Source organism: Brachypodium distachyon, chromosome 1, assembly GCF_000005505.3.
Source record: "Brachypodium distachyon strain Bd21 chromosome 1, Brachypodium_distachyon_v3.0, whole genome shotgun sequence".
Classification (NCBI taxonomy): domain Eukaryota; kingdom Viridiplantae; phylum Streptophyta; class Magnoliopsida; order Poales; family Poaceae; genus Brachypodium; species Brachypodium distachyon.
Genome location: NC_016131.3, coordinates 15419552 through 15446412, shown reverse-complemented (window position 1 = coordinate 15446412; position 26861 = coordinate 15419552). Strand labels below are relative to the sequence as shown.

The 26861-nt window shown below is 46.9% G+C and overlaps 7 protein-coding genes across 7 annotated transcripts; 5 read left to right on the top strand and 2 right to left on the bottom strand.

Annotated features, from left to right (window-relative positions):
• Nucleotides 1–42: 42 nt before the first annotated feature.
• Nucleotides 43–4376, bottom strand: LOC100830674 (wall-associated receptor kinase 2). The gene is given in 5 exon segments (XM_024457879.1): nt 43–1277; nt 2672–2836; nt 3011–3495; nt 3498–4033; nt 4150–4376. Coding segments are annotated over 5 exon segments (2265 nt in total). The 5' UTR covers nt 4159–4376; the 3' UTR covers nt 43–207.
• Nucleotides 4377–5516: 1140 nt separating this feature from the next.
• LOC100833358 (transcription initiation factor TFIID subunit 15) lies at nt 5517–10087 on the top strand. The gene is made up of 8 exons (XM_003562497.4): nt 5517–5715; nt 7188–7304; nt 7427–7764; nt 7859–8056; nt 8464–8547; nt 9196–9277; nt 9356–9482; nt 9698–10087. The coding sequence occupies exons 2-8, from the start codon at nt 7188–7190 to the stop codon at nt 9919–9921; spliced, it is 1170 nt and encodes a 389-aa protein (XP_003562545.1). The 5' UTR covers nt 5517–5715; the 3' UTR covers nt 9922–10087.
• Nucleotides 10088–10919: 832 nt separating this feature from the next.
• LOC100833042 (beta-glucosidase 26) lies at nt 10920–14189 on the top strand. Its single transcript, XM_024456663.1, has 12 exons — nt 10920–11047; nt 11157–11648; nt 11794–11852; nt 11977–12052; nt 12169–12240; nt 12329–12416; nt 12494–12737; nt 12837–12952; nt 13079–13296; nt 13372–13403; nt 13518–13620; nt 13733–14189. Exons 2-12 carry the CDS (start codon nt 11432–11434, stop codon nt 14008–14010), a joined length of 1503 nt encoding a protein of 500 aa, XP_024312431.1. The 5' UTR covers nt 10920–11047; nt 11157–11431; the 3' UTR covers nt 14011–14189.
• Nucleotides 14190–14314: 125 nt separating this feature from the next.
• Nucleotides 14315–17743, bottom strand: LOC100830367. Its single transcript, XM_010236317.3, has 5 exons — nt 16085–17743; nt 15844–15994; nt 15407–15756; nt 15225–15294; nt 14315–14744 (listed from the first exon to the last, which is right to left on the bottom strand). Exons 1-5 carry the CDS (start codon nt 16195–16197, stop codon nt 14733–14735), a joined length of 696 nt encoding a protein of 231 aa, XP_010234619.1. The 5' UTR covers nt 16198–17743; the 3' UTR covers nt 14315–14732.
• A 19-nt stretch (nt 17744–17762) lies between these two features.
• LOC100832736 (probable glycosyltransferase STELLO1) lies at nt 17763–20644 on the top strand. The gene is made up of 3 exons (XM_003562495.4): nt 17763–19522; nt 19684–19810; nt 19906–20644. Exons 1-3 carry the CDS (start codon nt 17913–17915, stop codon nt 20374–20376), a joined length of 2208 nt encoding a protein of 735 aa, XP_003562543.1. The 5' UTR covers nt 17763–17912; the 3' UTR covers nt 20377–20644.
• A 430-nt stretch (nt 20645–21074) lies between these two features.
• On the top strand, nt 21075–22914 carry LOC100832418. Its single transcript, XM_003562494.4, has 5 exons — nt 21075–21515; nt 21603–21680; nt 21898–21997; nt 22150–22292; nt 22488–22914. The coding sequence occupies exons 1-5, from the start codon at nt 21240–21242 to the stop codon at nt 22734–22736; spliced, it is 846 nt and encodes a 281-aa protein (XP_003562542.1). The 5' UTR covers nt 21075–21239; the 3' UTR covers nt 22737–22914.
• Nucleotides 22915–23536: 622 nt separating this feature from the next.
• Nucleotides 23537–26858, top strand: LOC100832111 (EEF1A lysine methyltransferase 4). The gene is made up of 8 exons (XM_003562493.4): nt 23537–23952; nt 25064–25177; nt 25269–25337; nt 25416–25435; nt 25513–25565; nt 25764–25794; nt 25896–25977; nt 26326–26858. Exons 1-8 carry the CDS (start codon nt 23688–23690, stop codon nt 26520–26522), a joined length of 831 nt encoding a protein of 276 aa, XP_003562541.1. The 5' UTR covers nt 23537–23687; the 3' UTR covers nt 26523–26858.
• Nucleotides 26859–26861: the final 3 nt, after the last annotated feature.

Sequence of the window (26861 nt, the reverse complement as noted above, 5' to 3'; positions counted from 1 at the left end):
CGTATCAGACATCAGATTTTGCTCTGTTTAAGTTGTAAAACCATACCTCAAAAACGGGTATATGCAACAAAGCTACATTGTGGGTCTACTTCGGATACATAGGGATTATTAGTACATAACTTAATGTCTTCAGTCTTGACAAATCGAAACCAGTACATTACATAACCAGATGAAAATATATGAAATATACTAGCACATGGTACTTCTTTAGTCGGTAGATGCTTCGTTCTCCCCACTCGTAGGCAAAGCAATATCTTCCGGACTAGGACTAAGATTTCTCAGGTCGTTCGTCTCCTGCCCATAATGTACAGATTGTGCACTAATATAGAACAGGCGGCTTTCTACCTGTCGCATATGTAAGCGTTCTTCTGGATTTGTTTTCAAACACTCCACAGCGACTTCACTGACCATTTCTAAGATCTTAATATCTTCATCACTTGTAATATCATTATCAAAAAATTCCCTTGCTCTTTTGCCAAGACAAGCTTGTACGAAGTTTTTAATGTAGCTCCTCTCCTTGTCATATTTTGCGGCCCTCCTTGTAACAAGCTCTATCAGAACAACTCCGAAGCTATAGACATCGCTCTTCTGTGTGACGATACCTTCTTGCATATAAATAGGATCTATGTAACTCTTGTCCCCAATGACATTTTCAGTCATCTCGTCCGTTCCTCTTGCCAGTAGAGAGGAGGTCCCAAAGTCTGAAACCTTTGGGATGAAAATTTCATCAAGAAGTATATTGGCAGATTTAACATCACCATGACGGATGGTACTCTGCCCTGCTGAATGCATGTATGCTAGACCTTCGGCTGTCCCTACAGCAATCCTCAGACGTGTATTCACCGGAATGCTATCTCCACCTCGAAAGAGAACTTCATACAGGCTCCCTCTTGGTACAAACTCATAAACCAAGATGGGAACATCCACCTCTAAGCAGCAGCTTAGGAGCCTAACAATGTTCTTGTGCCTCATTTCAGATTGGATTATTACCTCATCAGTGAACTCTTTCGTTCTTTCCTTTTCAACTTTGATGGACCTCTTTATAGCCACTTGTTGTTTGTCTTCAAGAGTCCCCAAATAAACCTTACCGAAGGCACCCTCTCCAATGGGATGCTTGTAGTTACCTGTTATTTGTTTCAGTTGTTTCCTTGTATAAATCCTTATATTCTTGACACCTTTTAGTATTGGACCGCCATTTTGTTCATAGAACTTCTTGAGTTTTAGGAATTGATTGACCATAAGCATAAGCACAACAACGACAATCGATGAAGAAACACCTGCAGATCGAAGTGCAAAGAAGTGAACTTATTAATCAAACAATTGTATGATACAGTTGTCAAACACATACAACATTTCTCTTATAACAGAAGGATTAACATGATATATCTTTGCAATCACCTTGATAATATAGAAATTGCATCACCCAATAGTAACTTAGAGTTACAAAGGGTGAATTAATTTTTTTGAAGTCGTGTAAGGACTTATGTGATGAAAATAAAATCAAAGCACACTGTGTAATTTTGCAACGCCAATCCCATCCAGAACAAAATACCGCCGTGGGACTAGTCAGTTATTTGGAGAATCCTAATTTGTAGAGGTGTTGGGCAGAAGATATTTCTTAATGGGAAAATTGGCTGGAGAACACCGTTATTTCGTGGCCTTTGCCGTAACACACCACCAGAACGTGTCTTTGTCCAGTACCATTACAATTTTGTGGACATTTGCCAGAACACATTGTATGGTTCAAAACGGAAAGTTTGACTTTTTTCACATTGAATACCATTCTAGCCTTTATCAAATGTGTATAGAATTTTTCAAACTCTTTGTTCGAAGTGTTTTCCTCTCATGTAGAGTGCAACGACACAGGGGATGAATACCCACCTCAACAAACAACGAACCCTAGTAGATGTCAAATATCGATTCGTAGAAAGGAAAAAAAATGTTCAGAATCGAATTTAAGATGGTCGTCGCCCAAGTAAAAATGAAAAATTCTCAATTTTAGTCGATGCAGTGTGTTATAGCAAATGCCCACAAAATTGTAATGGTACTGAACAAAAACACATTCCGGCAGTGTGTTTTGGCAAAAGCCAAAAAACAACGGTGTCCTAGGGCAAATTTCCTCTTCTTAATTAATTATAGGGGATGTGCATGGAGGAGTATTGGTTAGGCAACGCAATCATATTTCGCTTCCTCATATGTGGGGCATGACACATCTTTTAACCATTAAACTAGTTGTGGAAGGATGATCCCCTGGGATTTAACAAATGGAAGGTCTGCTTGAAGCGTATAAATCATAGTCCATTAAAGGTCATCAGCTAATGCAGGTTCAAGAATATGTAACTGATTGCTGATCGACTTGCTGTTGCATGTAGATCAAAGCAGTAGATAAGATCGAATCAACAGCTTGAAGTGATTGATGATGTGAATGGCCATAAAGAGATTGAAATTTATAGATTTAGTTAATTATTGGAGGCAGAGCAAGCTAAAAATCTCCTCATGCAGACATTTCACATCACCCACCACCAGCCAACACTGCTGCAGCGTGCAGCAGCTGGTTGTTAGCTTCCTCTTCTCTCCCGTCAAACTAAGTACAAATATACTATTTATATTTTTGTAGTCAACTTATAGCCCACTATTGTGCTTGTTCTGACAGCTTAATTAATATACTTACCTACAATCACCTTTGCTGGCATGGGAAAATTCTCAGTGCAGGGTCCTTTTTTGCCATTGCCTTTCATTCCAACTTTGCATGGACACTCATATCCTCCCGGCGTGTTCTTGCAGAAGGAGCCAGCCGAGCAATTGTTCTTCGGATGGAGGTCGCACTCATTAATGTCTGAAAGAAATAGAGCCATACAGGTAAATTAAAGATATGGAAGCTTGAGTTAATTAGTCTACAAATTAAGTACCGAAGCATACACAGTATATCCCACCAGAGAAACTCGTATATATTTGACCTGCCATTTATTGTATGGTATGCAGCATGTAGTCTAAATTTGCATGCATGTACCTTGGCATCCATTAGTGATGTAAGGGTTGCCGTCGTAGTTGTCTTGACACCTGCAGACATAGCCGTTACCACTGGGTGCCTTGGCACAATAGCTGTTGCCACTGATGCATGCGTAGTCCTGAGGTGGCTGCTGGCCTTGAGCAGTACAGGAACGGTTCCTGATGGCAAAATCGAGCACGAAGGGGACACCCCTGGGGTACTTGTTTGGTAGCACCATGCGGCCAAACATGTCCTCAGAGGAGAAGTTGTACCAGGAGCGCTCCACCATCATGGCGTAGGAGCACGGACTGTTGGTGCTCATGTCATCGCCTGGCATGTCTCTCTCCTTCTGAGGCTCGAACACCACCGTGAAAGCTCTGATGGAGAAGTCCACATCCTTCTCAGACGGGATGGAGGCCTCGCAGCACCCCCGCCCCGAGCACGACCCGTTTGTCAGGAAGCTGTGTTTGATGTAGGAAAGACAGCCGATCATGTAGCGCGTCTCGTTGTCTATGGATCTGCCGAACGCCATCTCCGGCTGGACGTCCCAGCCGACACCGATGACGACGTTGCGCAGCGGTGACAGGAGGAACGGCCTCCGCCCGCCAAACCTACCCAGATTCGTACGTTCAAGCTTGAGCAAGTGACGGTTATTACCATCCATGAGCAGGCAGTCGTATCTGACCAGGCCGTATGCCCGGAGCTCACTCCTGGAACTGATATATCGATGAGCTCGGCAGGCACGTTCGAAACGTTCAACACGTCAACAGGGTTTAACGTCCCCAGGTCCGAGTAGTTCCTGGTCGTGTAATTGGCATAACCCACTCGTTGATATATCGAGTCCTGCGAAAGGAAGGCGCGAGGGGGGTTGAAGGAGTGGTTGCAGGTGACCTCGAAGCCCTCAAGGAAGCAGCCAGGCTTCATGCCGAACGGGAAGGGGATGCTGATGTCGCCGCACTTGTCGGGGCAACCGGCAAGCGTGATCGGCCGCTGTTGGGCAGCCAGGATGGCGTGAGTCGTTGCAAGGAGCACAAGGATGGTGGCCTGCAGCGGCGCGCAAATTAATTAATGGACGCGGGACGGACGGAAGCAGCCAACGATTCAGGAACCGATTTTCCGCTAGATTAACAAAGACACACTGGGAGGAAGAAGGAACTTACGGCGCCCATGTCGGCGGCCGGGCCCGGGCGCGCGGAGGAGCTCACTCACGGTTAGTTGCTCTCAAGTGCAGCGAGGAAAAGGGTGATGGGGAAGCGCGGGATTTGGTTGGAGTCTGGGCGAGAGAGACGATCGACGGGAGAGGAGAGCCAAATCACTGCTTTTTTTTTTCTTTGAGAATGAGAGCCCAATCACTGCTGTGACCCATGCGGGCCATTTCGCTCGTGGGTTGGCCTACGTGCGTCCCCGTGCGTCCCCTTTCTGTAGCAGCCTCAGTCTCAAAACCCGGTTTTATAGGGTACGGTCGTCACTTCAACAGATGATGTAAACTTTTCTAAAAAAAAATAGATGATGTAAACCTATCATCGCCCAAAAAAATTAGGCCATGCTTCCAAAAAAATCAAGCCGTGCCCCGGCCATGGACGGCACCACCGCCACTCCCCTGACCCCTCCCTTCTGCACCTGCCCTCCACTGCCGGAAGCCTCCTCCAGGAGATTGCGGGGACGAGGAGGCGGGCGGAGATCGAGTGGCCGGTTCGTCGATATGGGGGCGCTTAGATGCGCAGCGGATTCGAGTGAGGCGGTGGGAGCTTCGCGAGGGCGAGGAAGGCCACAAGGAGGCGAGGAGACGCAGGAGAAGCGGCTCCATGCAGCGGCGGCTGCGCTTTTCAAGAGGAGAGTAGGGTGATGGGGGCTCGGGTGGAGAAGAGAGGCAGGAAGAGAATTGTTTTGGTGTCCTATTTTACATCATTTGAATTTCTCGTCAGTGTCCTGCTCTCTCGGTTTCATAATTCTTGTCTCAAATTTGTGCAAAAATGAATATATCTATAATCTATTTGTGCATGTAACATTTTGATAAGAATTATGAAACGGAGTAAGTATTTTATATCACGTGAAATGGCGGGAGAGACGAGTAGACGACAGGGGAGGAGAGCCCAATCTATGACCGATGTGGCCATCTCGCTCGTGGGTTGGCCTACCTGTCTTTTCTGTGGCTGCCTCAAAGCTGCTCTGCGTGAAGGATTCAGTTTCAGTACGGTTTGCTTTACGACGACGTGTGTTTCTCTCTCAGCAGGGACCAAAAACTTTGTCGAACTTTGTTTCTTCGCCTTTTTTTTGAGAGATTTTGTTTCTTCACATGCAAAGCTGAAAAGCTTGGATCGCACTAAAAACGTGAGCAAAACAATCGTACGTCCCGTGGCTAGCTTTTTTTTTTTTTTTTGTTGAGAATTCGTCAGGTGGCTACCTAAACGCCCAAGCCCAACCCGGCTGGACTGGTGGGCCATGCCCTGGATGCCGGAAAGCGGGCCGTTGCCCTTGCCCCCAGCAATACACCCGTCCTTCCCTTGCCCCATCTCGCTGCCGAGCGCCGCAGCAGTCCCCTCGTACCGCGGCTCGTCTTCCTCCTCGCGCGAGCGCCGCCACCCCTCCCCACCCCGCGCTGCCTAGCGCCCAACCCCCTAGCTCGTCTTCCTCCTCGCGCGAGCGCCGCCCCCCATCCCTCCCGCGCTTCCTAGCGCCCAGCCCCCTGGCCCGTCTTCCTCCTCGCGCCAGCGCCTCCGCCGCAGGTTGGTCTCCCCTTTGATTCTCTCGCTCCCGACCGTCTCTCCTCCCATCACTCACGAACGGATTCTGCCTTTTAGCTCCTTAATCTTCCCCGTCACCTACCGGGTCCTCCGCCCGTGGATTGGTGTGAATTCTGAGATGTATTGAAAAGAAAAACACCGTGACCTAGTTTTCATCCATTGGGTTCTGTGGTATGATGCTGTTTTCATCCAGCGACTAGTTAAATCCCACTGGCCTTCACAACTTCTGCACCCACCCTGGCCGCGTGGATGCTTGTGCCGCAGCGGCGGTTACCAGAGTATAGTTCAGTGCTGCCCCTGATCGCTCTCTGATTGGGGAACATGGAATAGGCAATAGCTGGGCTTGAGGCGTTAGAGAAAGAGAATAATCAATTTTGTTTGCGAAAGCTAGTGGTTTTTATAACAGATGTGTACACCCTTGTACCTCTGCCGCTCCGCCCTGTCATTTAGGGATGTCAACGGCTTGGTAAACTGCGCCGCATAGTAGGCATCTTAGTGTGTTTTGGTACCGCGTTTACATCCCTGGACGCGTGGCTGCATGCTTTGTGCCGTGACCGGGGACTAAACGGACACTAAACGGGCCGCCGTTTACATCCCTGCTGTCATTACTGCTGATAAGTCTATCAACAAATTTACATCAGCCAGCTCTTTATGTGTATCTAGGATGGGAGATGGAGTTTTGTCCTCCATATTTTTGGCTAATTCTGTAACATAACAAATCAATAAATTCTGCATTAATAGTCAAAGTATGCCTTCATATATTGTATGCAATGTACTCCCTCCTTCCCGATTTACAGGTTGTTTTAGTTTGGATGCAAATTCCAAGGTTGTTTGGAGTGCATACAAGGTTGTTTGGAACGTGCGAGCTGACCGTGTAATCATTTAATTCTCCAGTGTAAAATCCCGAAAACAGTTTCAGTATCCTCAAAACAGCCTCGGCACGCGTAATCAAGGGCAATTGATGCTTGCATGAATAAGGCATCTGCCCATGCATGCGGCCCTTAATACTTGCCTTCGGAAACTAACGGTATAAGTACCGATACACATGCATGCCAATGGCCGTGAAAAGCGAAGCTTCTGTTGCTAGTTGCCATAATTAATTACCTAAAACGACATCCTTTGTTGGTAAAAGAAAAAATAAATCTAAAACGACCTATAAATTGGGAAGGAGGGAGTAGCACCCAAACCACTTTGCTCAATAATTGAAGGTTATTGACATAACATTCTCTCAACTATAGCATGTTGAACCAGTGGACTTCCATGTGTTTTCCGTAAGCTTATGATATATTAGCCTTGGTTTACTCTCCCTTTAATCTTCTCCCTGTTTTGCTGTCGTCCTGTTCTTTCTGCCAGTTTTGATAGTTTATATTTGCACTTTTCTGCTTGTGGTATTTTTTCAAACCTTGCAGTTTGAACAATGGTACTAATCGTCTAAAGCTGCCTTTTTTTTACAGATGGCTGGATATATGTCAAGAGGACCCCCAAATGGTTCTATTTATGTATGCAATCTGCCTCCTGGAACTGATGAGACCATGTTGGCTGAATATTTTGGTACTATAGGGTTGCTAAAGGTATGGGTCTTACCAGGTAACATTTTTGCGACCACATGCAAATTCGTCAGTAGTTTTGTAAAGCCCTTATGTCATATGAGTTCATGATGAATTTGTCACTTCCTGTTGTCAAATTTCAACAGAAGGACAAAAGGACTGGGCATCCAAAAATCTGGATATACAGGGACAAAGTTACAAATGAACCAAAGGGTGATGCAACAGTCACCTATGAGGATCCACATGCTGCTTCAGCTGCCGTGGAATGGTTTAATAATAAAGATTTCCATGGAAGCATCATTCAGGTTCACATAGCTGAGTCAAAAAGCAAGGATACATTTGATAGCTCCACGAATTTGAGCATCACAGCTGACCTTGGTGGACAAGATGAATTAGATAATGGGTCAGGCAGAGGTAGGGGACGTGGTGATGGTCCAGGAAAAGCTTGGCAGCAAGATGGTGATTGGCAATGTCCAAATACAAGGTCTGTTATTTTTGGTGAGCAACTTCTCTTTTCTGTTGACTACCATGGTCTTTACTCTGTATTCTATTCTTTCTCACATGATTTCTTCTCCCAGCTGCGGCAACGTAAATTTTGCCTTCCGTGGTGTCTGTAATCGCTGCGGAGCCTCTCGCCCTGCTGGTGTTAGTGGAACAGGTGCTGGAGGTGGTAGGGGTAGAGGTCGTGGCAGCCATGATTCAAAAGGAAGCAGTAATGCTCCTGCTGTTGGTGGTCCTCCTGGGCTGTTTGGTCCTAATGACTGGCCATGTACGATGTAAGGACACCAAAAAGTGTTTTGTCTCATTGCTTTGATATGTTACTACAGTTTGTTGTTTTGTTTCCATGTGTATGTATACTTTAGTTGATGCCTTCATGTCCCCTTTCTTAAAAGTTAACAAGTCCATTAACTGCTTGACCATCATACTTAAGTTGGAAATGATTTTGGGATTTATTAGTCATGATTCTTGTTATGGGCTAAACTTTGCAGCCCTTTCTTTCATCATAGTGTAATCACCATCGTCCATTGGCTCACAAGTATTTTTGTAGGAAGGTGCTATATTTTTTGTTTCACCTTTTAAATTGATTAAGTATCCTACGAGCAATAGAAAAATATTTTTTTGCACTATACTATAAGGCTGTTTGTGTTATCTGATATTAAACTTAGTTTTATGTGTGTTCCAGGTGTGGCAACGTAAACTGGGCAAAGCGGACTAAATGTAATGTTTGTAACACCACTAAGCCAGGTCATAATGAAGGCGGTGTGAGGTAATACGTACTGCATATACACAATTTGCATCTCACATGATGATCATATTTGTCCTGAACATGTTAATGAATTATACTGCCAATTTGCATATAGAGCTGCTCTTGACTATGTGGTCGAAGACTAGTGACTAGTGAGGTTCTCTGTTTAGTTGTTAAAACAGGCAACACTTATCTATGATGTCCACCTGAGTTTGTAGCAACTGATACATTGATTTGTAGCCTTTTGCATAAAATTTGCACTAGGTATCAGGCACACAAAGACATTGTGCATTGGGAGGCCTTGATATCAGGCATACAAGTACACGAGTGCATTGTCAGGCCTTGATTGTAGTGTTTTGCTTTCTATTTCCATTTACGATTCTTAGGGTGAGCAAGACTGGCTCAAGGAAGTACAGTATGCCCGAACACTGGCCCTTCAGTTGGGTCATGACTGAATATGTGAGATCTTTGTCTACTGTATAATAGTTACCTTGGCATGGTGCATCATTAATCAAATATATAATATCCAGTGTGCACAGAGGCATGCACACTACAACTGCATGTGGTATTCTATGGTCATAATATCATAGACTAAGCAGCTACATATGTGACTGTTCATGTACAAGGTACTGAATTTTGGGAATTTCTCTCATCAATTGTTCTTTGTAGAGGTGGCCGGGGTGGTGGCTATAAAGAACTTGATGAAGAAGAACTAGAAGAAGTTAGAAGGCGCCGAAAAGAAGCTGAGGAGGTAGGGCATTTTCATTTATATTTTTGTATTTCTGTCGTGATAATGAGTTCCCATGTGCAAACGTTCTTCTTTCTGTAGGATGATGGGGAGATTTATGATGAATTTGGTAACCTCAAAAAGAAGTTCCGTGTTAAATCACAGCAAACTGAAAGTGCACCTACTCTTCCTGGGTCTGGACGTGCTGGATGGGAAGTTGAGCAACGTGGTATTATTTGCTCTGTTTTCTTTACTTTAATGCCTTTTTTCTATCGCACCTTGTTCTCTCATGCTGGTCCTTGTATGCTGCTATGCGTTTTGGATAGGACTATACGTTCTGTCTACCTAAGCCTTACTTACGGCACCAGAAATACCAGTAATACAATTGTCGGAGAAGTTTCATTGCAAGTGTTGTACATTAACTTGTGTCCTTCATCATTGTAGGTTCAACTGAAAGAGAAGGCCGAGAGAGGAGCAGGGATCGGGGCAGGGATGATTATGCTGAAAGGGAGAGCAGAAACAGAGACAGAGGTGGTCATGGAAGAGAGCGGCGTCGTAGCCGAAGCAGAGAACGGGAGAAGGAGAGGGGGAGGGACAGGGGACGAGACCATGGCAATGATAGAAGTTGGGAGCGTGGCTCTGACCGTGACCGTGATCGTTACAGATGAAAGATACGGCAGGATTTTTCACATGTTTGTGTGGTTACATTTCCCACCATTTTTTGTTTTCTGAATCTTTTGTTACGCTGATGGAGAGCCTTGGCGCATCACACTTTGTTATTAACTTGGGATGTTCATTATTATTGAGTGTATCAGGCTGGTACTTCCTTTTTTATCTGGTGAGTTCTTAAAGCAGATCGGTTCAATGGGTGGTGGATGTAGATCTAGCGTTGATCAGATGGTTTAAGCCATGCTGCACAATCTTTTAGTCATGTTATGCATGAGAGGGTTAGAAGGTTTGGGTCTTAAGGAAGAAGCAATCTTACATTTCTGTGTATTTGCATCAAGAAATCTCTTGTGCTGGTCTTAGTTTTTGTCTGTGTGGACAATTTGGATGAGATTGGCACCATTGAAGCGGTTTCCTACTTGCCAACATAGTTCAAGATAATGTAATTGGCGCCGTTGAAGCAGTTTCTTACTCCCTCAGTTCCTAAATACTTGTCGTTATTTTAGTGCAAACTTGAACTAAAACAGCGACAAGTATTTAGGAACGGAGGGAGTACATGTCAACACAGATAAAGGTTTCTGAATGAGGCCTAATTCTTCAGCAGCGGACCGAATTATTCCCTAGATCACAATTTGCAGAACATTTAAGCGAGCATAGCTAAGTTGTTACAAGCGCATACTATGGATTTACTTGCAAAACCCAGGCGAAATGAGCAAGAGAAAACCCGGCGGATCGCGCTTCATTGTCCTGGCAACGGACGAAACGTCAGGAACTGAAGCCCGTTGATGTGCATGACGAGTAGATATCTTTCGTCGTCGTGGACGCCCATGCTGATGCTCATCTTATCTTATCTCCCTCCCAGATTTGTTGCTTACTGCTACCAGTACTCACACTTGCCGTAGCCGCTGGACCTAAGCACGGCAGTCATTGTCCTGACTCCCAAGAGTAGTACCGGTAGTAATTATACTAGCGTGTACTCCAGGTTCATGTTTTCTTCTGTAGTGCAAACATGGGCTCCGTGTTCTGCTATTGCTGTTTCTACAACGGAATCTGCCACTTCAAGTCTGATCACTGAATCTTCACTCAATGGACTCCGAATGCCTCATCCATTCTTCCCTCCTTCCAGCGGTGATCACTAAACCTTCACTCAATGGACCAATCTCTTTTTGACGGAGTATATAATGTAATCTTTTTCCCCTGACAACCATCGATATATAATAATTTCAATCCCATGCAGCACCAAGCACTATCAAGATCAAAATGATTAGAATAGCCACTGCTGATTGATACTCCTACTGCTAGGGTACGGATTGCGACACCGACATCCTTGTCTGAAACCGAGTCAAGCCAGGTCAAAGACAGTGAACACAATCAATCAGCAGTGCCCACCTTGGTCCTTGTACTCTCCCTTCTCCTACAAAGCTCCGCAGCTCACCGCAGAGCAAGGCTTCTTCTTCTTCTTCTTCTTCTGTGTCTTCAGTCCATAGTTGCTTCCTAGCTCTCCGTGCAGGCATGAAGTCCACAGCACTGGTGCTGCTAACACTGGCAGCCCATGTGTTGCTGGCGCAGTGCCACCGGCCGGAGATCCACGACACCGGCGGGCTGAGCCGCGGCGCCTTCCCGGAGGGTTTCGTGTTCGGGACGGCCGCGTCGGCGTACCAGGTGGAGGGCATGGCGAAAAGGGGTGGCCGAGGGCCTAGCATCTGGGACGCCTTCATAGAGATTCCAGGTAAGATCAATCTTACTTCCACTCCAGGTCTCCACGTGTGATGATTTTGCCCTCCGGTGAAGAAGTTGTAACAATAATGGTGGTGGTGGTGCTGCTGCTGCATATGTGCCTAGAATTAAAGTGTGTGTTCTTGTTGGGAGAACAGGGATGATCTCCGGCAATGGCACCGCCGACGTGGCGGTCGATGAGTATCATAGGTACAAGGTGTGTCTTGATGTACATATGTTGCTTGTGTATTCTGAAATTCTCATCACTACTACGTATGTTCTTTCTGGAGTTGTGAGCTTCCTGTGATGCCTAGCCGGTCACTTGTTTTTGTGAGATGTAGGAAGATGTGGACATAATGAAGAGCATGGGCTTTGATGCATACCGATTTTCGATCTCCTGGTCGAGGATTTTTCCGAGTATGTGGCCTGAATTGATCCCTTTATCTGCAGCAGTTTGCTAGTTCCCATTTCGAATGCTTCTTGGATCAGAGTAGATAGTCTAGATACTGATGTAGTTCTGTATAAAATTATAGATGGAGCTGGAAAGGTGAACCAGGAAGGAGTGGATTACTACAACAGGCTCATAGATTACATGCTTCAGCAAGGTATATTAGTTTTCTGCACTTGGACAAGAAGCTCTTAACATAAGGGGTCCGGACTCCTGAGTTAATTAACCTTCTCATGGTGAATTAGGCATCACTCCATATGCAAACCTCTATCACTATGACCTCCCACTGGCACTCCATCAGCAGTACCTAGGCTGGCTAAGCCCAAAGATTGTGTAAGCATTTCAGACACTGAGTTTCCACATCTCAAAGTTGAATTTAAGCACGCTCTTGATGCAATTAGTTCATGAAGGGAGGCGTTTGCGGACTATGCCGATTTCTGCTTCAAGGTGTTCGGGGACAGGGTGAAGAACTGGTTTACATTCAATGAGCCGAGGTGTGTTGCTGCTCTGGGCTACGACAATGGCTACCATGCACCGGGTAGGTGTTCTCAGTGCACTGCAGGAGGCAACTCGATGACGGAGCCATACCTTGTCGCGCACCATCTCATCCTTTCTCATGCTGCTGCAGTGAAGCGGTACCGCGAGAAGTACCAGGTAAATACTGTACTTGCAAGTAATTTTACCCTGAAGGCTCATAGAGTCAATGGCAGTGCCCAAGGGTGAATGTGAACTGTTGTTTATTCTATTTAACAGCATCACCAAAAGGGAAAGATCGGAATTCTCTTAGATTTTGTTTGGTACGAACCTCTTAGCAAGAGCAAAGCGGACCAAGCTGCAGCACAGAGGGCAAGGGACTTCCACCTTGGATGGTAAAACCCTGAAACCATTTCATTCAAGATCAAATTTAAGTTTAGAAATTCAGATTGCAACATCGGCTCTACCCACAAATCTGCTGAGTTTGGAGGGAAGCAAACTGAACTATATTACCATTGCAGGTTCCTTGACCCCATTGTCCATGGTCAGTACCCAGAGTCGATGCTCAAGATTGTCGAAGGCAGGCTTCCGACATTCAGCCACGAGGAGTCAAGGATGGTGAAAGGCTCAATGGACTATGTGGGTATCAACCACTACACTTCTTATTACATGAAGGACCCTGGGGCATGGAACCTGACGCCGGTCAGTTACCAGGACGATTGGCATGTTGGATTTGTCTGTGAGATCTGAATCCTTCACTCATAATCCACATACTTCACTTTCTCAGATTCTAATGGTGTGTATGTATTTGCAGATGAACGAAATGGTGTGCCTATTGGAGCTCGTGTAAGTGCAGGGTTCAATTTATATTGTGTGCACATTACTAGTGATAACTTGCAGATGGAGAAGTGCAGGTTTTCTATGCAATTTTGCAACTGTAAATTGGTTGAGTTTATGCAGGCAAACTCCTACTGGCTTTACATTGTGCCATGGGGAATCAACAAGGCTGTGACCTATGTTAAGGAAAGATACGGAAATCCTACAATGTTCCTTTCTGAAAACGGTACTCTGGAATCCAAATGTTTATAGTAGTTTCTCACGATAAAAGATACGGAGTATTAAAACTTATTGTTCTTGTTGACATACACATGATAATCAATGTTATGCTCTGACAGGAATGGACCAGCCCGGTAATGTGAGCATCACTGAGGGAGTGCACGACACAGTAAGGGTCCGGTACTATAGAGAGTACATAACTGAGCTGAAGAAGGTGATAGACGATGGAGCCAGAGTTATTGGGTACTTTGCATGGTCTCTGCTTGACAACTTCGAGTGGAGACTCGGCTACACTTCTCGATTTGGCATCGTCTATGTGGACTACAAGACTCTGAAGAGGTACCCCAAGGACTCAGCCTTCTGGTTCAAGAACATGCTCTCCAAGAAGAGGAGCTAGGATAGAAAACAAGACCCAAGAGGATCAAGTGCTTCAGCTTTCAGAACAAATCCAACCGTAGCGTATGTTCATCTAAGCACATCAGATTTAGCCTTAAGAAACTTGGAATAATAAGCGTCCCGGTAGTTTCTTTGCCAGTTCATACAATGCAATGAGAAATAAAGAGATCTGTTTTAAAAGTCTTGTTTCTCAAAGCAACATGGGCATTAGTTTTAGCACACTGAAGCAAACATAATTTAACTATATGTCTATTCCAATATTAAAAGACACCTTTTCAATAGCATAAGCGATTCACTGAAACAAGTGGCTGAAAATTAAACTTGGTGTATTCGAGTACACTGATTATTTCTCTTTTTCCTTGAGAGGATTATAGTGATTCAACATACATGAACAATGATTAAATGATCACAAAACTGCTGTCTATACGACTTCACACTTATCTGTCTACTCAAGAGGTGATTGTGAAAATATTGTTTCCTATACTATATGACTATCTTTCTATCCAAGAGCGTGTAGCCAGTACTTTGCAAGCTATTGCTAACATGAAAACCTCGATTCCTATAATATACTTCTTATCTTCAGGAAGGCTAGGCAAAACTGGAGCAATTAAACAACAGGTAGTAGACATTACTAAGTGCTCTTCAAAAGTTAACTTGGTCTCTCCAATATCTTTACTGGTGCCAACTCCTTCGCTATAACACAACTTAATTAACTTCATCAGGTTAGCCTGCAACCTGAAAATTCATTCAAAAAATTAAAAGTATGCATGAGAAAACCTGGGATTGGTAAGTGGTAACTTCATTATGCATTCAACAGAGTAAGAACAACTCAGGCGTGATCAAAGTACTCGAGGACCTGGGATACCAAATTGATTTACTAATTAGACATCATAATTGCTCCAAATTTGCAGTGGTCATGATTCAACTAATAGACCTTCCATAATTATACAAGCCAGGTGATCACTTGAACTAACACAAACTTTATCAGGTTTAACGATTGCTTTAAAATTCCACTGCTCTCTACTGGGTAACTGAAAATTGCTAACAAGTAACACCTCACTGACTCATAACTGAATTTTGCACGCTGGTCAGACTGATCCAGTCTCAAGTTCTGTTAAGCTACCTTGAGAAATTATCATTCAAACAGTCATAATATATTTCGAATTTGACATTTCACATTCCAATGCGAACTCTGTCGGCACAAATTTCACGTACCATGTACTCAAATGGATCTGCACGACCACCGCTGCCTGTACGGCGCAGGCCTCTCGGCTGCTTCAGAAGCCTGCAAATTTCGAACAGAGAGACGCACGAACAAAGCACAGAAGGAGCAATCAGGGCAACCATTCCAAAACCTCTTCAGACGATAATTGGATTGGAGGAAGCGTTGTGCTCACCAGCGCAGCGCCTTGCTGGTGACGGCGTTGTCGCCGACGGCGGCGCGGATGGCCGTCTCCGTGGCCGGCGCCGCCTTCGGCCGCGATAGCCACTCCATGATCGAGTCCGCCCTCCGCGGCAGATTCTCGCCGCCCCCGCTCGCCCGCGGAGGCCGGCGGCATCCTCCCGACGTGGCCGTGGATCCGGCGGACGCCGCGCCGGTGATCGTGCTCCCCTCGCTGGCCACCGCGCTGCCCCTCTCGCTGTCGTCGTCGTCCTCCTCCTCCTCGTCGCTGATCTCGATCCACAAGCCCTTCCGCTTCTTCGCCTCCTCGCCCCGGCACAGCTTACTGGTCGCCTTGGCCAGCACCTAGAGCGCAAACGAGCCGAGCCCCCATTATTCACTACGGCCAAATTGAATCGCTAATTAGCAGATGAGCGGCTGCTTGTTCAGTACCTTGGGGTCGATGCGGCGGAGGGAGGCGACGACGGCGAGCACGCGGAGGGGGTCGACGGGGCGGCCGCGCCGGATCGAGTCGGACACGCACGACCTGCCGGAGGTGACGGAGTAGGAGGAGGAGGAGCCCGAGTAGGACGAGAGCTCGTCGCTGCAAATGTATGCGCGGGGGAGCGGTGAGTACGTCTCGCGCTCGGAAGTGCGCGCGCGCAGAATAATCCAACCCAGGAGCCGCACGTACCTGAGGGTGGGGAGGGGTGGCGAGGGCGAGGAGTCGGCGAGGGAGAGCAGCGCGCCGGCGCCGGCGAAGTCGGAGTAGGTCGGGAAGGCCGCGGCGGCGGGAGCGGAACCCATCGTGGTGGTGCGGTCGGGAGAGAGGAGGCAGCAGAGGCTGCTGCTCTTGCAGTTGGGATTTTTGTTCTGTTTGGGGATTTGGGAAGGGAGTTTGGGATGCTGCGGCTGATCTCTCGGATTTTAAACGAGCCGTGTTGTGTTGCCTTTCCCGTTTTTTGAATTTTCGAGCGTGAGGGCGGAGGTCCATAGGGCAGGCTGACATGTGGGGCCGCCAGGATGAGTTTGTAAAGCGAGGTGTGTATTGCGTGTTTTGATCCTGTTTCAGTATGCGATCAATCAGTTTATTCGTTTCCGATTTATTGATGAACACTCGATTTGTTTAATGAAATCGTCTTCTTTCCTTGCTTCTTCGACCTGCCTTTTATGGTAAGCCGGAGAAGGCATAATTTGGGTTTTAAAAGCATACACAACAGTAAAGTCAATATTACCATCACTTGCTCTATTCGATGGTGTAAGTGATTCTTAGCTCACACTTTTGGCCAAATGGAGGAGAGGGCATAACAAGGTTGATTCTTAGCTCACACTTTTGGCCGAATTCTGGAGACTTTGATTTTTCGACAAAAGTCGATTTCTCTTCTCCCTCTCCTCCATTTGACCATTTCCAATTAAAAATCTACCTTTGAAAATACCACCAGGAGCATGGGGCTAATGAAGGCTTAGAGATGGAATTTTTTGACTGAAACTTCCCGGCACCACATTGTTTGAGACGGCGGCGAGTGGGAGTATGTTAGAGGAAAATAAAAAGATTTGATCCAACATCTTGAAAAAAGCGCAATGCGAACTCAATTGCAAATTAGAGTATCAACAAATGTTGATTTTGATATGAAAATTGTTGGCGTGGAGAAGAGAGAAGAGAATTGACTCCCTAGCCAAGAGTAAGCCTTGTTATCACTGAATTTTATGCCAACAAAGTTCATGACCAATCTAAAGACACAACACATTATATAAGTCATTTTATTGCCGATATAGGTGACATGGAGAGTCAATAGTCAATATCGGTCCACCTTCGTTGATGCACTTTATATAGTCTCCTGTTATTTTCTATTTTCGCTCATGGTTAATGCCGGTGTACTTTCAGACGCCAATCATTCTGAAGATGATTATGCAATGTAATACTCCACATTTCCATAGTTTGCATCCTCAGAAGATTACAATTGCGAGTCATGGTCCTCGCTACGACAGTTAAACATAATTCAAATCTTACATCATAAGAAATGAGTGTACTACAAAACGGAAGTGCCCGTTCAAATAAGTTTGACCTCATATTCATTTTCCCTTTTACGTAAGCAAACAAGAACACACGAGTCATGAACACCAAATACAAAGTGTGTGCATCGAAAAGCTCTCTTTATTACAGGCCTAGGATGGTCTTGAAGCTTCTAATCAACTCGTAAATTTTCTTCTTAGTAAGAGAAAAACCGGTAAACAAATCGAACTTCTAAATTTTGAGATTTGAGAGGCCATGACGGTGGATTCGGAACTAAAAAATTTCGTCGACGCCTTCGGAATTTCACAAGAGAGAGCAAGCAGCTCAGCTCAGCAAAGGCCCACCATAGCAGCTTAGCTCGGGTCCAAAATGGTAAAATCCCCTCCCCGAACAAACCCAATCGCCGGCCGGACCAACTGACCTGACCCCGGGCTGCGCCACCGGCGTCGCTCGCCGCGCCGGCGTTGACTCCCACACCACTGGCAAGTACTAAGCTGTCCACGGCCAAATGCCGCCTCGCGCCTGCCCCGGCAGCAGCTCGAGACGCGCCGTCTACCTCCTCGTCGCGGCGGCCCCGTTCCTCCTCTTCCTCCTCTACGGCGGGATCGCCTCGCCGTCCGCCCTCTGCCGCAGCAGCGGCTCCGCCCTCGCGTCCGGCCGCCGCATCGCCTACCCGACCGTGCTCTGGTCCCGCGTGCCGCCCCTCCCGCCGCCGTCGCCCTCCGCCCCGCTCCCCTCCCTCCGCGGGCCCCGCTGGATCGTCTTCTCCGCGTCGGCCCACCACGCGCGCCACCGCCCGCTGGCCGCCGCCCCCGGGTGGAATCTCCTCGCCGTCGCCGACGAGGCCACTCCCCCCGGCTGGTCCCACCCGGGCGCCGCGCTGCTCACCCTCGCCGACCAGTCCCTCCTCGGCTTCCGCTCCGTCGCCTTCCTCCCCGGCCGCGGGCCCGCCCGCAAGGCCGCCGCCTACCTCTTCGCCTTGCAGCGCGGGGCGCGCGTCATCTACGACGCGGACGTCCGCAACGCCGTCGCGGGGGACGGCAATCTCACGAGGCACTTCGATGTCGATCTGGACCAGCGCCAAGGCGGCGGCTCCGTCCTGCTGCAGTACAGCCACGCAGATCCTAACCGTACGGTCGTGAACCCGTACGTGCACTTCGGGCAGCCGTCGGTCTGGCCGCGGGGGATGCCGTTGGAGAAGGCCGGGGAGGTGGGTGCAGAGGAGTTCTACACGGAGGTATTCGGCGGTGCGCAGTTCATACAGCAGGGGCTTTGCAATGGCCTCCCGGATGTTGATGCCGTCTTCTACTTCACGCGGAAATCGTCGGGGATGGAGGCTTTCGATGTGCGCTTTGATGCGGATGCACCCAAGGTTGCATTGCCACAGGGCGTGATGGCACCGGTCAACTCACTTAACACACTGTTTCACTCGCCGGCGTTCTGGGGTCTTGCATTGCCGGTCTCGGTGAGCCCAATGGCGTCAGATGTTATACGCGGCTATTGGGCGCAGAGGATATTGTGGGAGATTGGGGGTCAGTTAGTGGTCTACCCACCGACTGTGCACCGCAGTGATAATGTGCACGCTCATCCGTTTGATGATGAGAAAGACATCCATGTCAATGTAGGTAGGTTGATAAATTTCCTGATGGAGTGGCGGTCGAAGAAACAGACACTCTTTGAGCGGATTCTTGATTTGAGTTATGTGATGGCAGAGGAAGGTTTCTGGGGAGAGAAGGATTTGCAGTTCATGGCTGCGTGGCTGCAAGATCTGGTCGCTGTTGGGTACAGGCAGCCAAGGTTGATGTCATTGGAGATTGACCGTCCGAGGGCGATCATTGGGCATGGAGATAAGCAGGAGTTTGTCCCCAAGAAGCTGCCTTCTGTCCATCTTGGGGCTGAGGAGATTGGGGAAGTAAGCACAGAGATTGGCAATCTCATAAAATGGAGGAAGCACTTTGGTGATGTTGTGCTTATAGTGCATTGCACTGAACCTGTGGACCGGACTGCACTCGAATGGAGGCTTCTTTATGGCCGGATATTCCGGGCAGTGGTTATTCTTTCAGAGCAAGGCAATTCTGATCTTGCTGTTGAATTTAGCAACTTGGCACAGGCTTACAAGTGAGTTAAATCAGCTTCTTCTGTAGCCAATAAAAATAAATAAAGCAACACTCTACAAATCTTCGTAAATCCTACTGTTGCTTCATCCAATTAGACTTAATTAGCTTAGATACCAAAGGTTTGCTATTGCTTAACCACCTACTGATAAGTTTTAAATGCAGGTACCTGCCCAAGGTGTTTGATCGCTTTGCGGGTGCTGAAGGATTTGTATTCCTTCAGGACCATATGGTCCTAAATTATTGGAATCTTTTGGATGCTGATAAATCTAAGCTCTGGATAACCTATAAGGTGATTACTGTTCTCCTGTTTCAAAGCATGTTTGTGAACTATAGAACTTTCAAATTTTCTTACCTCTTGAAGTTAACCTCTCCGGTTCTTGACAGGTGAAGGAATCATGGTCAGATGTCTCTTTTCATGGGAATGAATGGTTCACAAACCAAAGAGATATGGTAAAGAAGGCGGTTGGCAGTTTTCCATTTCATTATCAAGCCAATTACAAAAGAAGTGTAGGTGAAGATAAGATAATTCATTGCAGCAGTGAGATATTCTACATACCTCAACGGTATACTGGTGTCTTCTCTTCTCTCGTAAAAGTTACTGGAAACCTTGACATCCATCACACTATCGCAGTCCCCATGTTGTTCCTCGCAATGGATCTACCGAGCAATTTTGAACCCAAAGCTTTGGGAAAACTTGTTTATAGGACAAACTTGCCATCAAATACCACTTTCTCTGCAATATACACTGCTGAAGCACATGCAGTGTACCCTATGAAGGTTCAGAACGAAATTGATTTTGTAAATCTAATCAGAGTCATGGCTTCAGGAGATCCTTTTCTTCTGGAGTTGGTCTGATCTAGGAGTCTGCTGAAGTTGTATACTTCGGGTTTGGAAGGGAAACAAAGCAAAAAACTGTTAAAAAAGCATTGGTTTGTTCTCCTTCATCCTCCCTTTGAGCTGTAAGTTCGATTTGACAACCTTGTTCTCAAGTACAGCTAATCCAGTCCTACCTGATCTCATTTTACATGTACAATTAGATGCCACAAAGTTAGTTGTCAAGTATGGGATGCTCACAGTTCATGTACTACAGTATTCTCATTTTTCAACATGCTGTTAGTCCCCACATGACCTTAGCAACACCATTCGTTTCCTGTTGGGTGAATGTTTGCCTTTTGGACAGTTCCAGCTGAATGGAAAGATAGCAAAAGATGGCTCAGCTGCGACATGTATCCAGGGTATAGGGATAAGAAAGGATCCAACAATTGATGAGAAAATATGACAGTCAACTCTTGTGTTCTAACCGGTATTGGAGTTTGGGAGGTAATTTAAACTTTGCAGTTAGTCTAGAGTTGTAGCGTGGACTTATCTCTGGGTTAATCGTAGCATCAGAGATCAGACACGCATGAGGCATACGAGTTCTCCAATATATCCAGCATCCAGCTGATCCCAGTTCTGGGCCGTTGATTCGCTGATGCCGACCCCGGCCGGGCCCTCAGATCTTGTCGCCGCGCGTCCCGTGCTCCACGCGGGCCACCCAAACTCTCTCTTCTCCTCTCATCGTCCGAACTCCGAAGCCGCTCCACTCCACTCCACTCGAAAAAACACAGCCGGCGCCCAGCCTGAGGACAGCCAGCCACACACGCGCGCACATAGTACAAGCGTGCCCGCACGGCCGCACCGCCGGCGAGCGACGTCCCAGCAGAGCGCGTGCGGGAGCGATGGCTCTCCTGCTGCTGCAGCACGGCTGCCGCCTCGCTCCTCTCCGCGCCTTCGCCGCTCCGGCGTTCCGGCGGGCGGAGGCGACGGCCCGGCGCCGGTTCGTGGCGGCCGCCGCGACGGCGTCCGGCGAAGGCGCGGGCGCGGCCACCGCGGTGCACGGCGGCTCGGACCACGACGCGTCCGCGGGCAAGGCGCGCGAGTACGGCGGGACCAACGGCGCCGTCTCCGGCGGCACCGCCAGCAGGTCCACCGCCATCGAGACCACCGTCGAGAGGGTAACGAACGATCACCTGGATCGATCGATACGGTTAATCCTAGATTAATTATCAACCGCTTATCGGTTACCGTTGTTGTCGGCGCAGATCATCTTCGATTTCCGGTTCCTGGCTCTGCTCGCCGTGGCCGGGTCGCTGATGGGCTCCCTCCTCTGCTTCCTCAACGTAAGTTCTCCTCTCTGAATCCATCTAGCTCTGCGGCTCCTCAGGATTCAGATACAGACAAAACAATTACTCCATGCGTTTCATAAAGATTGTCAATTTGAAGTAGAGCCATTTCAAAGCCGCGCCAATTTTTATGGAAAGGAGAGAGTACTGGGCAGCGTGAATAATCCGAAAGGGTCTAATTCAAGCGTCATGTACTGTGTATGTTGGTGAACAGGGCTGTGTGTACATCAAAGAGGCGTACAGCGTCTACTGGAACAGCTGCGTCAAGGGCGTCCACACGGGCCAGATGGTGCTCAAAGTGGTCGAAGCCATCGGTGAGTGCTGGCTCACATTCATCATCTACATGTTCCGATCGATCCGTTCTGATAAAATATGATGTAGAACGATCGAGTGTCACTTCCTAAGATTTCTCTGAAGAATCTGATGGTGCTTTTTTGGGTACTTGGCCGTTGCCATGCATATGCAGATGTGTATCTTGCCGGCACCGTGATGCTGATATTCGGGATGGGCCTCTACGGGCTGTTCATCAGCAACGCCCCCACCGACGCGCCCTCCGAATCCGACCGCGCCCTGCAGGGATCATCCCTCTTCGGGATGTTCGCTCTCAAGGTGATTCAACAAGTTCTACTATAAGTTCAGACTTGTACTTAGATCGGCGACACTTATTATGAATCAGAGGAAGTAATTAGAAACCTGGAACTGAATGAACTGTTGGGTGGGTGCAGGAGCGGCCCGCGACACTTATTATGAATCAGAGGAAGTAATTAGAAACCTGGAACTGAATGAACTGTTGGGTGGGTGCAGGAGCGGCCCAAGTGGATGAAGATCACGTCGCTGGACGAGCTGAAGACGAAGGTGGGGCACGTGATCGTGATGATCCTGCTGGTGAAGATGTTCGAGCGGAGCAAGATGGTGAAGATCGCCACGGGGCTCGACCTGCTCAGCTACTCCGTCTGCATCTTCCTCTCCTCCGCTTCGCTCTACATCCTCCACAACCTCCACAGGCCCGAGCACGACGACTCCTCCCACTCATCCGTCATGCCAAACTTGTAGTGGCCTCTGTTTGTAGCTGTAGCTGAACCAGCCGATCTCTGTAAGTGGTGTGTAGGAAGGGAATAGATCATTAGATTGTACTATGGAACAAGAACATCGTGCCACTGTCGATATGGTGTGCGTGTTTCTGGACTAAACACCATTGAACAGTTCCAGCTGTTAGATGCGGATGATTTTAGAAGTTGGTTATCTTTGAAAAAAGATTTGAAAGTTGCTGGACATGCTTGTTCGGCAAAAGATCATGTGAAAACCAACCCCTAAGATGTTGCAAACTCTATAAAATCATGTTCAAAAGTTTTAATATTTTACTTATCCATTACTATAATTTTTTACAATCTTATACAGGCCGAGTTGATTCCAAGATGATTTTTGGATGGGATGTACATTAGTATTTTTCTTTCTTTGTGCGGGAAATGGTAGCTTGGCTTAATTCGCTTGTGTAACTAACTTCCATTTGCTTTGTTAAGAAGCCGGGCCACCCGTTTTATATGACAAAGACAAAAAAGAAACAAATAATTGACTGGTAGCTAGTACTGCTAGGCACGAACGACTGAACTGCACCGATTCTAACGAATACATCCAATCCATTTGAATCCAAAGTGGGAGAGAGCGAAAGATGATTTTCAGCCACAGAATCGCAGCAAACAAACAGCCAAATCGAAAAATAATAGACCATCAGAAAAGTCAGAATACAAATGGAGTATACGGTACTGTAGTACTAATAAAAGGGCAAAAGAAAAGAAAAAGAAAATGCGCCTTCGGGTGGCGACGACGGCGACGTGCTGTGGCGGCTGGTCCCAAGCTCGGCCACCGGTACCGATGCCGATGCTGCTCCCACTCTCTCCCTTCCTCTCTCTTCCCCAGCCCACCTAATACCTTCTTCCCCCTTCCCTTCCCTATCCACCTCCACTCCCCACAACGCCCCTCCCTCCCTCCCCGGGCGGACCGCGGATGTCGTCGTCGTCGGCGGCGCCGATGTCGCCGTCCCGCGGCGGGGCGGAGGAGGAGGACGAGGAAGGGGCCGCCAGGACCAGCGACGGCAGCGGTGGAGGCACGGTGTTCAGCTACGGGGAGGCCGGGTACTGGGACGCGCGGTACGTGGAGGAAGGCGGGGCTCCCTACGACTGGTACCAGCGCTACGCCGCGCTGCGCCCCTTCGTCCGCCTCTTCGCGCCGCCAGCCTCGCGCCTCCTCATGATCGGCTGCGGCTCCGCGCGTACGACCCCAACCGCCTCCCCCCCACTTCTCCTCCTCCTCCTCCTCCTCCCGCTACCCGTTCCATGGAGACTGCGCTCGCTCAGTGCTCGAGCTGGAGGAGTAGCTGTAGCTGGCATGTTGTTACCTGTGCGCTGCTCGTTGTCCTAGTGCCTGCGTGTTCGTGACCTCTTCTTCTTTGCCAGAAGTAGAAATCTCCTTTCTTTTTCTCTTCTTTTTCTTCGCCTATTCTTTAGGTTTTGTGATTGTGATTGATTTTTGAATTGGGGTGATTGGGGGCAGATAACAGTGATCGAGTGAGTGATGTTCTGCTTTTTGCACTAGTTGCTTGCACAGGGCATGGTAAGTCAGCATCTATACTGATGGAAATTGCTGTTTTCAGTATAGTAGCGCTTAGCTCCTACTCGTCTAGGTGGTAATTTGGCTGCAATTCCTTCTGCGTCTGTTCTATATCATCGTGGCAATCAGATAATGCCATTTCATCAGTACAACTGTTGACGTAGGTCACCGCCCTTCATCTGATATGCATGCTCCCAATAGGATACGGCGGTATGTTGCTGCAGTTAGGCCATCTGTGAATTGACAGGAGTTTTGATGTTGATGCCACATAACATCAGTCAGTGTGAATTGTGATGGCCTAACAGGGCTGATACAGTGCCCAAAAAGTTGGAAAGATTTCACAAAGGGACTGCAGAAGCACACATCTGGAATCAGCACAGGCTGTCTGATAAGATTCTGTAAAAAGAAGTCTGTATGATTATCCCGACCACAAACCAGCTTTGATCCGGGCATGTTCTGCAGCAACCCGAAGTTGCTCTGGGCTCAGTATTGTGGTTTATACTAGATGCACTGCTTCTATTTTTCACTACTTGCATGACTGTTGTGTCCTATTGTGTTGCATAACGATATTCTTGATACAGTTCTATCAAATGCCGTTCCCTGTTATGCACGCACACTAGGGGTTGGGTGTTTGCACCCTGGATCGGTTGCTCATGATAAAAGTTGAAGTTGCACATCTAAATCTAAGCTCAAGAGAATCAATAGTTGCTTCTTTCTTGTAATGACACTCCTTGTCTAATTCAAATGTTTTTCGTGTGCTCTGCTCTCTGTAGTTATATCAGAGGATATGGTCGCTGATGGCTACACGGACATAATGAACATCGACATTTCTTCAGTTGTAATTGAGATGATGAGAAAGAAGTACTTCGATATTCCACAGCTGCAATGTATCCTTAATCAGTTTTCCTTTCACAATTCACTGTTTTTTTGTAAATAAAACTGCAATTTGCCATCCGTTGATTTCCTTATGATCTGCAGACATGCAAATGGATGTTAGGGATATGAGTATATTTTCTGATGAATCATTTGATTGTGCCATTGACAAAGGTATGAGTTCCTAAGTGTTCTAGCAAGTATTTAGTCTGTTGACACACATCTTTGACACCACTTGTGCATTTATCACAGGTACTTTGGACTCTTTGATGGTAAGTAGGTAACGTTGTGTCATCGTGTCTTTTCCTTGTTTTCATACTTCAACATTTTGGTCTTGCTACTTCCATAGTGTGGTGTGGAGGCTCCTCTCAGCGCGGCTCGGATGGTTCTGGAAGTCGACAGGTTTTTAATACCTTGTACCTCCATTGAAGTACTCCCTCCGTTCCTAAATACTTGTCGTGGTAATAGTGCAACTTTGCACTAAAACCACGACAAGTATTTAGGAACGGAGGGAGTATCACTTAAATTCCTGCGTGCAACAAGATATCTCATAAATTTCAATATTCCTGCAGACTAACCAGTGGTACCTTCTGATTGTAGGCTTCTTAAACCGGGAGGGGTCTTTATGTTGGTAGGCAGTTTGAATAAGTTTAAGTTTCTTCTTAGTGCAGTTTTACTCTGTTATTCCCTGCCATAGATTATAATGATCAAATTTGGTTTCTCAACTGCTAGATAACTTATGGTGATCCATCAGCGCGAGTTCCTCATTTGAACCAACCAGTATGCAATTGGAAAATTGTACTATACATTCTGCGTACGTTATGACAGTTCGTTCCTTTTTTTTTGCATGGCACACATGTTCAAGTTCAGTCCACAATTGTGACAAGTTTCCCTGCTTCATGAAAACAACACTTTTGTTTGCTTGCCCATGAATATGTTTTCCCCACCTTATATATGAATTCATGCTTTAACTTCTGCAGTTGACTTCATTTAAATCAGAATATTGTACTTGTTCACTCTTTTACGCACAAGATCAATACAGAACTGTGCAATGATAAAAATGAAAACAGATATTTGTCACAAATTCTGGCAGAGTGGATTTTATTTCTATACTTTTGTATCATTGTATGTACTTCATCATCGGTATTTTAATGTATCGCAGCAAGACCTGGGTTCCAGGGAAAGGCGAAAAGATCTATCTTCGATCCTGTCCCACTGACTGAAAGTGGTAGATTGCCTGATGGCTTTATTCCGGAGGATCCTGATTCTCACTATGTCTATGTCTGCAAAAAGGTGCAAGGATCAACAGGGACAGGTTCTCCAACTTCAAACCACTTAGAGGCACAAGAATCGGAGTGAACCATAGGCTGGCTCATCTCACAGCATTTGTGCGTTGTTGTGATTTGTACAAGATCAAACAATGTGATGTTGCCACCATTATGGCCATCCAAAGATAGAAAATTGCCATTGCATTTATGTGCATTTTTTTCACTGATCTTGTAAGGATCAGCGAGTCATTGTATTCTGCTACCACTGGTTGTTCTGTTGTGCGTGGAGGCACAGCTGAATTGTTTGGAACATTCGAGGAAGAAAGTTGTCTGTTTTTCATTGTCTGTGCAATGTGAAAGCAATTTACGTTTTTAACGAATGTACTATTTGTGTGTAGAAATAAAATTCAATGGGCTTTCTCGAGAAGTA

Excerpts from the sequence above, each read along its gene's own strand:
- LOC100833042 (XM_024456663.1), top strand. The coding sequence starts at position 11,432 with ATGAAGTCCACAGCACTGGTGCTGCTAACACTGGCAGCCCATGTGTTG. Across the intron at positions 11,853-11,976 it reads ATGAGTATCATAGGTACAAG|GAAGATGTGGACATAATGAA; the intron begins GTGTGTCTTGAT and ends TGTGAGATGTAG. Across the intron at positions 12,241-12,328 it reads AGATTACATGCTTCAGCAAG|GCATCACTCCATATGCAAAC; the intron begins GTATATTAGTTT and ends ATGGTGAATTAG.
- LOC100832111 (XM_003562493.4), top strand. The coding sequence starts at position 23,688 with ATGTCGTCGTCGTCGGCGGCGCCGATGTCGCCGTCCCGCGGCGGGGCG. Across the intron at positions 25,338-25,415 it reads TGATTGTGCCATTGACAAAG|GTACTTTGGACTCTTTGATG; the intron begins GTATGAGTTCCT and ends CATTTATCACAG. Across the intron at positions 25,795-25,895 it reads CGGGAGGGGTCTTTATGTTG|ATAACTTATGGTGATCCATC; the intron begins GTAGGCAGTTTG and ends CTCAACTGCTAG.
- LOC100832418 (XM_003562494.4), top strand. The coding sequence starts at position 21,240 with ATGGCTCTCCTGCTGCTGCAGCACGGCTGCCGCCTCGCTCCTCTCCGC. Across the intron at positions 21,516-21,602 it reads TCGAGACCACCGTCGAGAGG|ATCATCTTCGATTTCCGGTT; the intron begins GTAACGAACGAT and ends TTGTCGGCGCAG. Across the intron at positions 21,681-21,897 it reads CCCTCCTCTGCTTCCTCAAC|GGCTGTGTGTACATCAAAGA; the intron begins GTAAGTTCTCCT and ends GTTGGTGAACAG.
- LOC100830367 (XM_010236317.3), bottom strand. The coding sequence starts at position 16,197 with ATGGGTTCCGCTCCCGCCGCCGCGGCCTTCCCGACCTACTCCGACTTC. Across the intron at positions 15,757-15,843 it reads TCCGCCGCATCGACCCCAAG|GTGCTGGCCAAGGCGACCAG; the intron begins GTACTGAACAAG and ends TTTGCGCTCTAG. Across the intron at positions 15,295-15,406 it reads ACCAGCAAGGCGCTGCGCTG|GCTTCTGAAGCAGCCGAGAG; the intron begins GTGAGCACAACG and ends CGAAATTTGCAG.
- LOC100832736 (XM_003562495.4), top strand. The coding sequence starts at position 17,913 with ATGCCGCCTCGCGCCTGCCCCGGCAGCAGCTCGAGACGCGCCGTCTAC. Across the intron at positions 19,523-19,683 it reads AACTTGGCACAGGCTTACAA|GTACCTGCCCAAGGTGTTTG; the intron begins GTGAGTTAAATC and ends TTTTAAATGCAG. Across the intron at positions 19,811-19,905 it reads AGCTCTGGATAACCTATAAG|GTGAAGGAATCATGGTCAGA; the intron begins GTGATTACTGTT and ends GGTTCTTGACAG.
- LOC100833358 (XM_003562497.4), top strand. The coding sequence starts at position 7,188 with ATGGCTGGATATATGTCAAGAGGACCCCCAAATGGTTCTATTTATGTA. Across the intron at positions 7,305-7,426 it reads GTACTATAGGGTTGCTAAAG|AAGGACAAAAGGACTGGGCA; the intron begins GTATGGGTCTTA and ends AAATTTCAACAG. Across the intron at positions 8,057-8,463 it reads AATGACTGGCCATGTACGAT|GTGTGGCAACGTAAACTGGG; the intron begins GTAAGGACACCA and ends TGTGTGTTCCAG.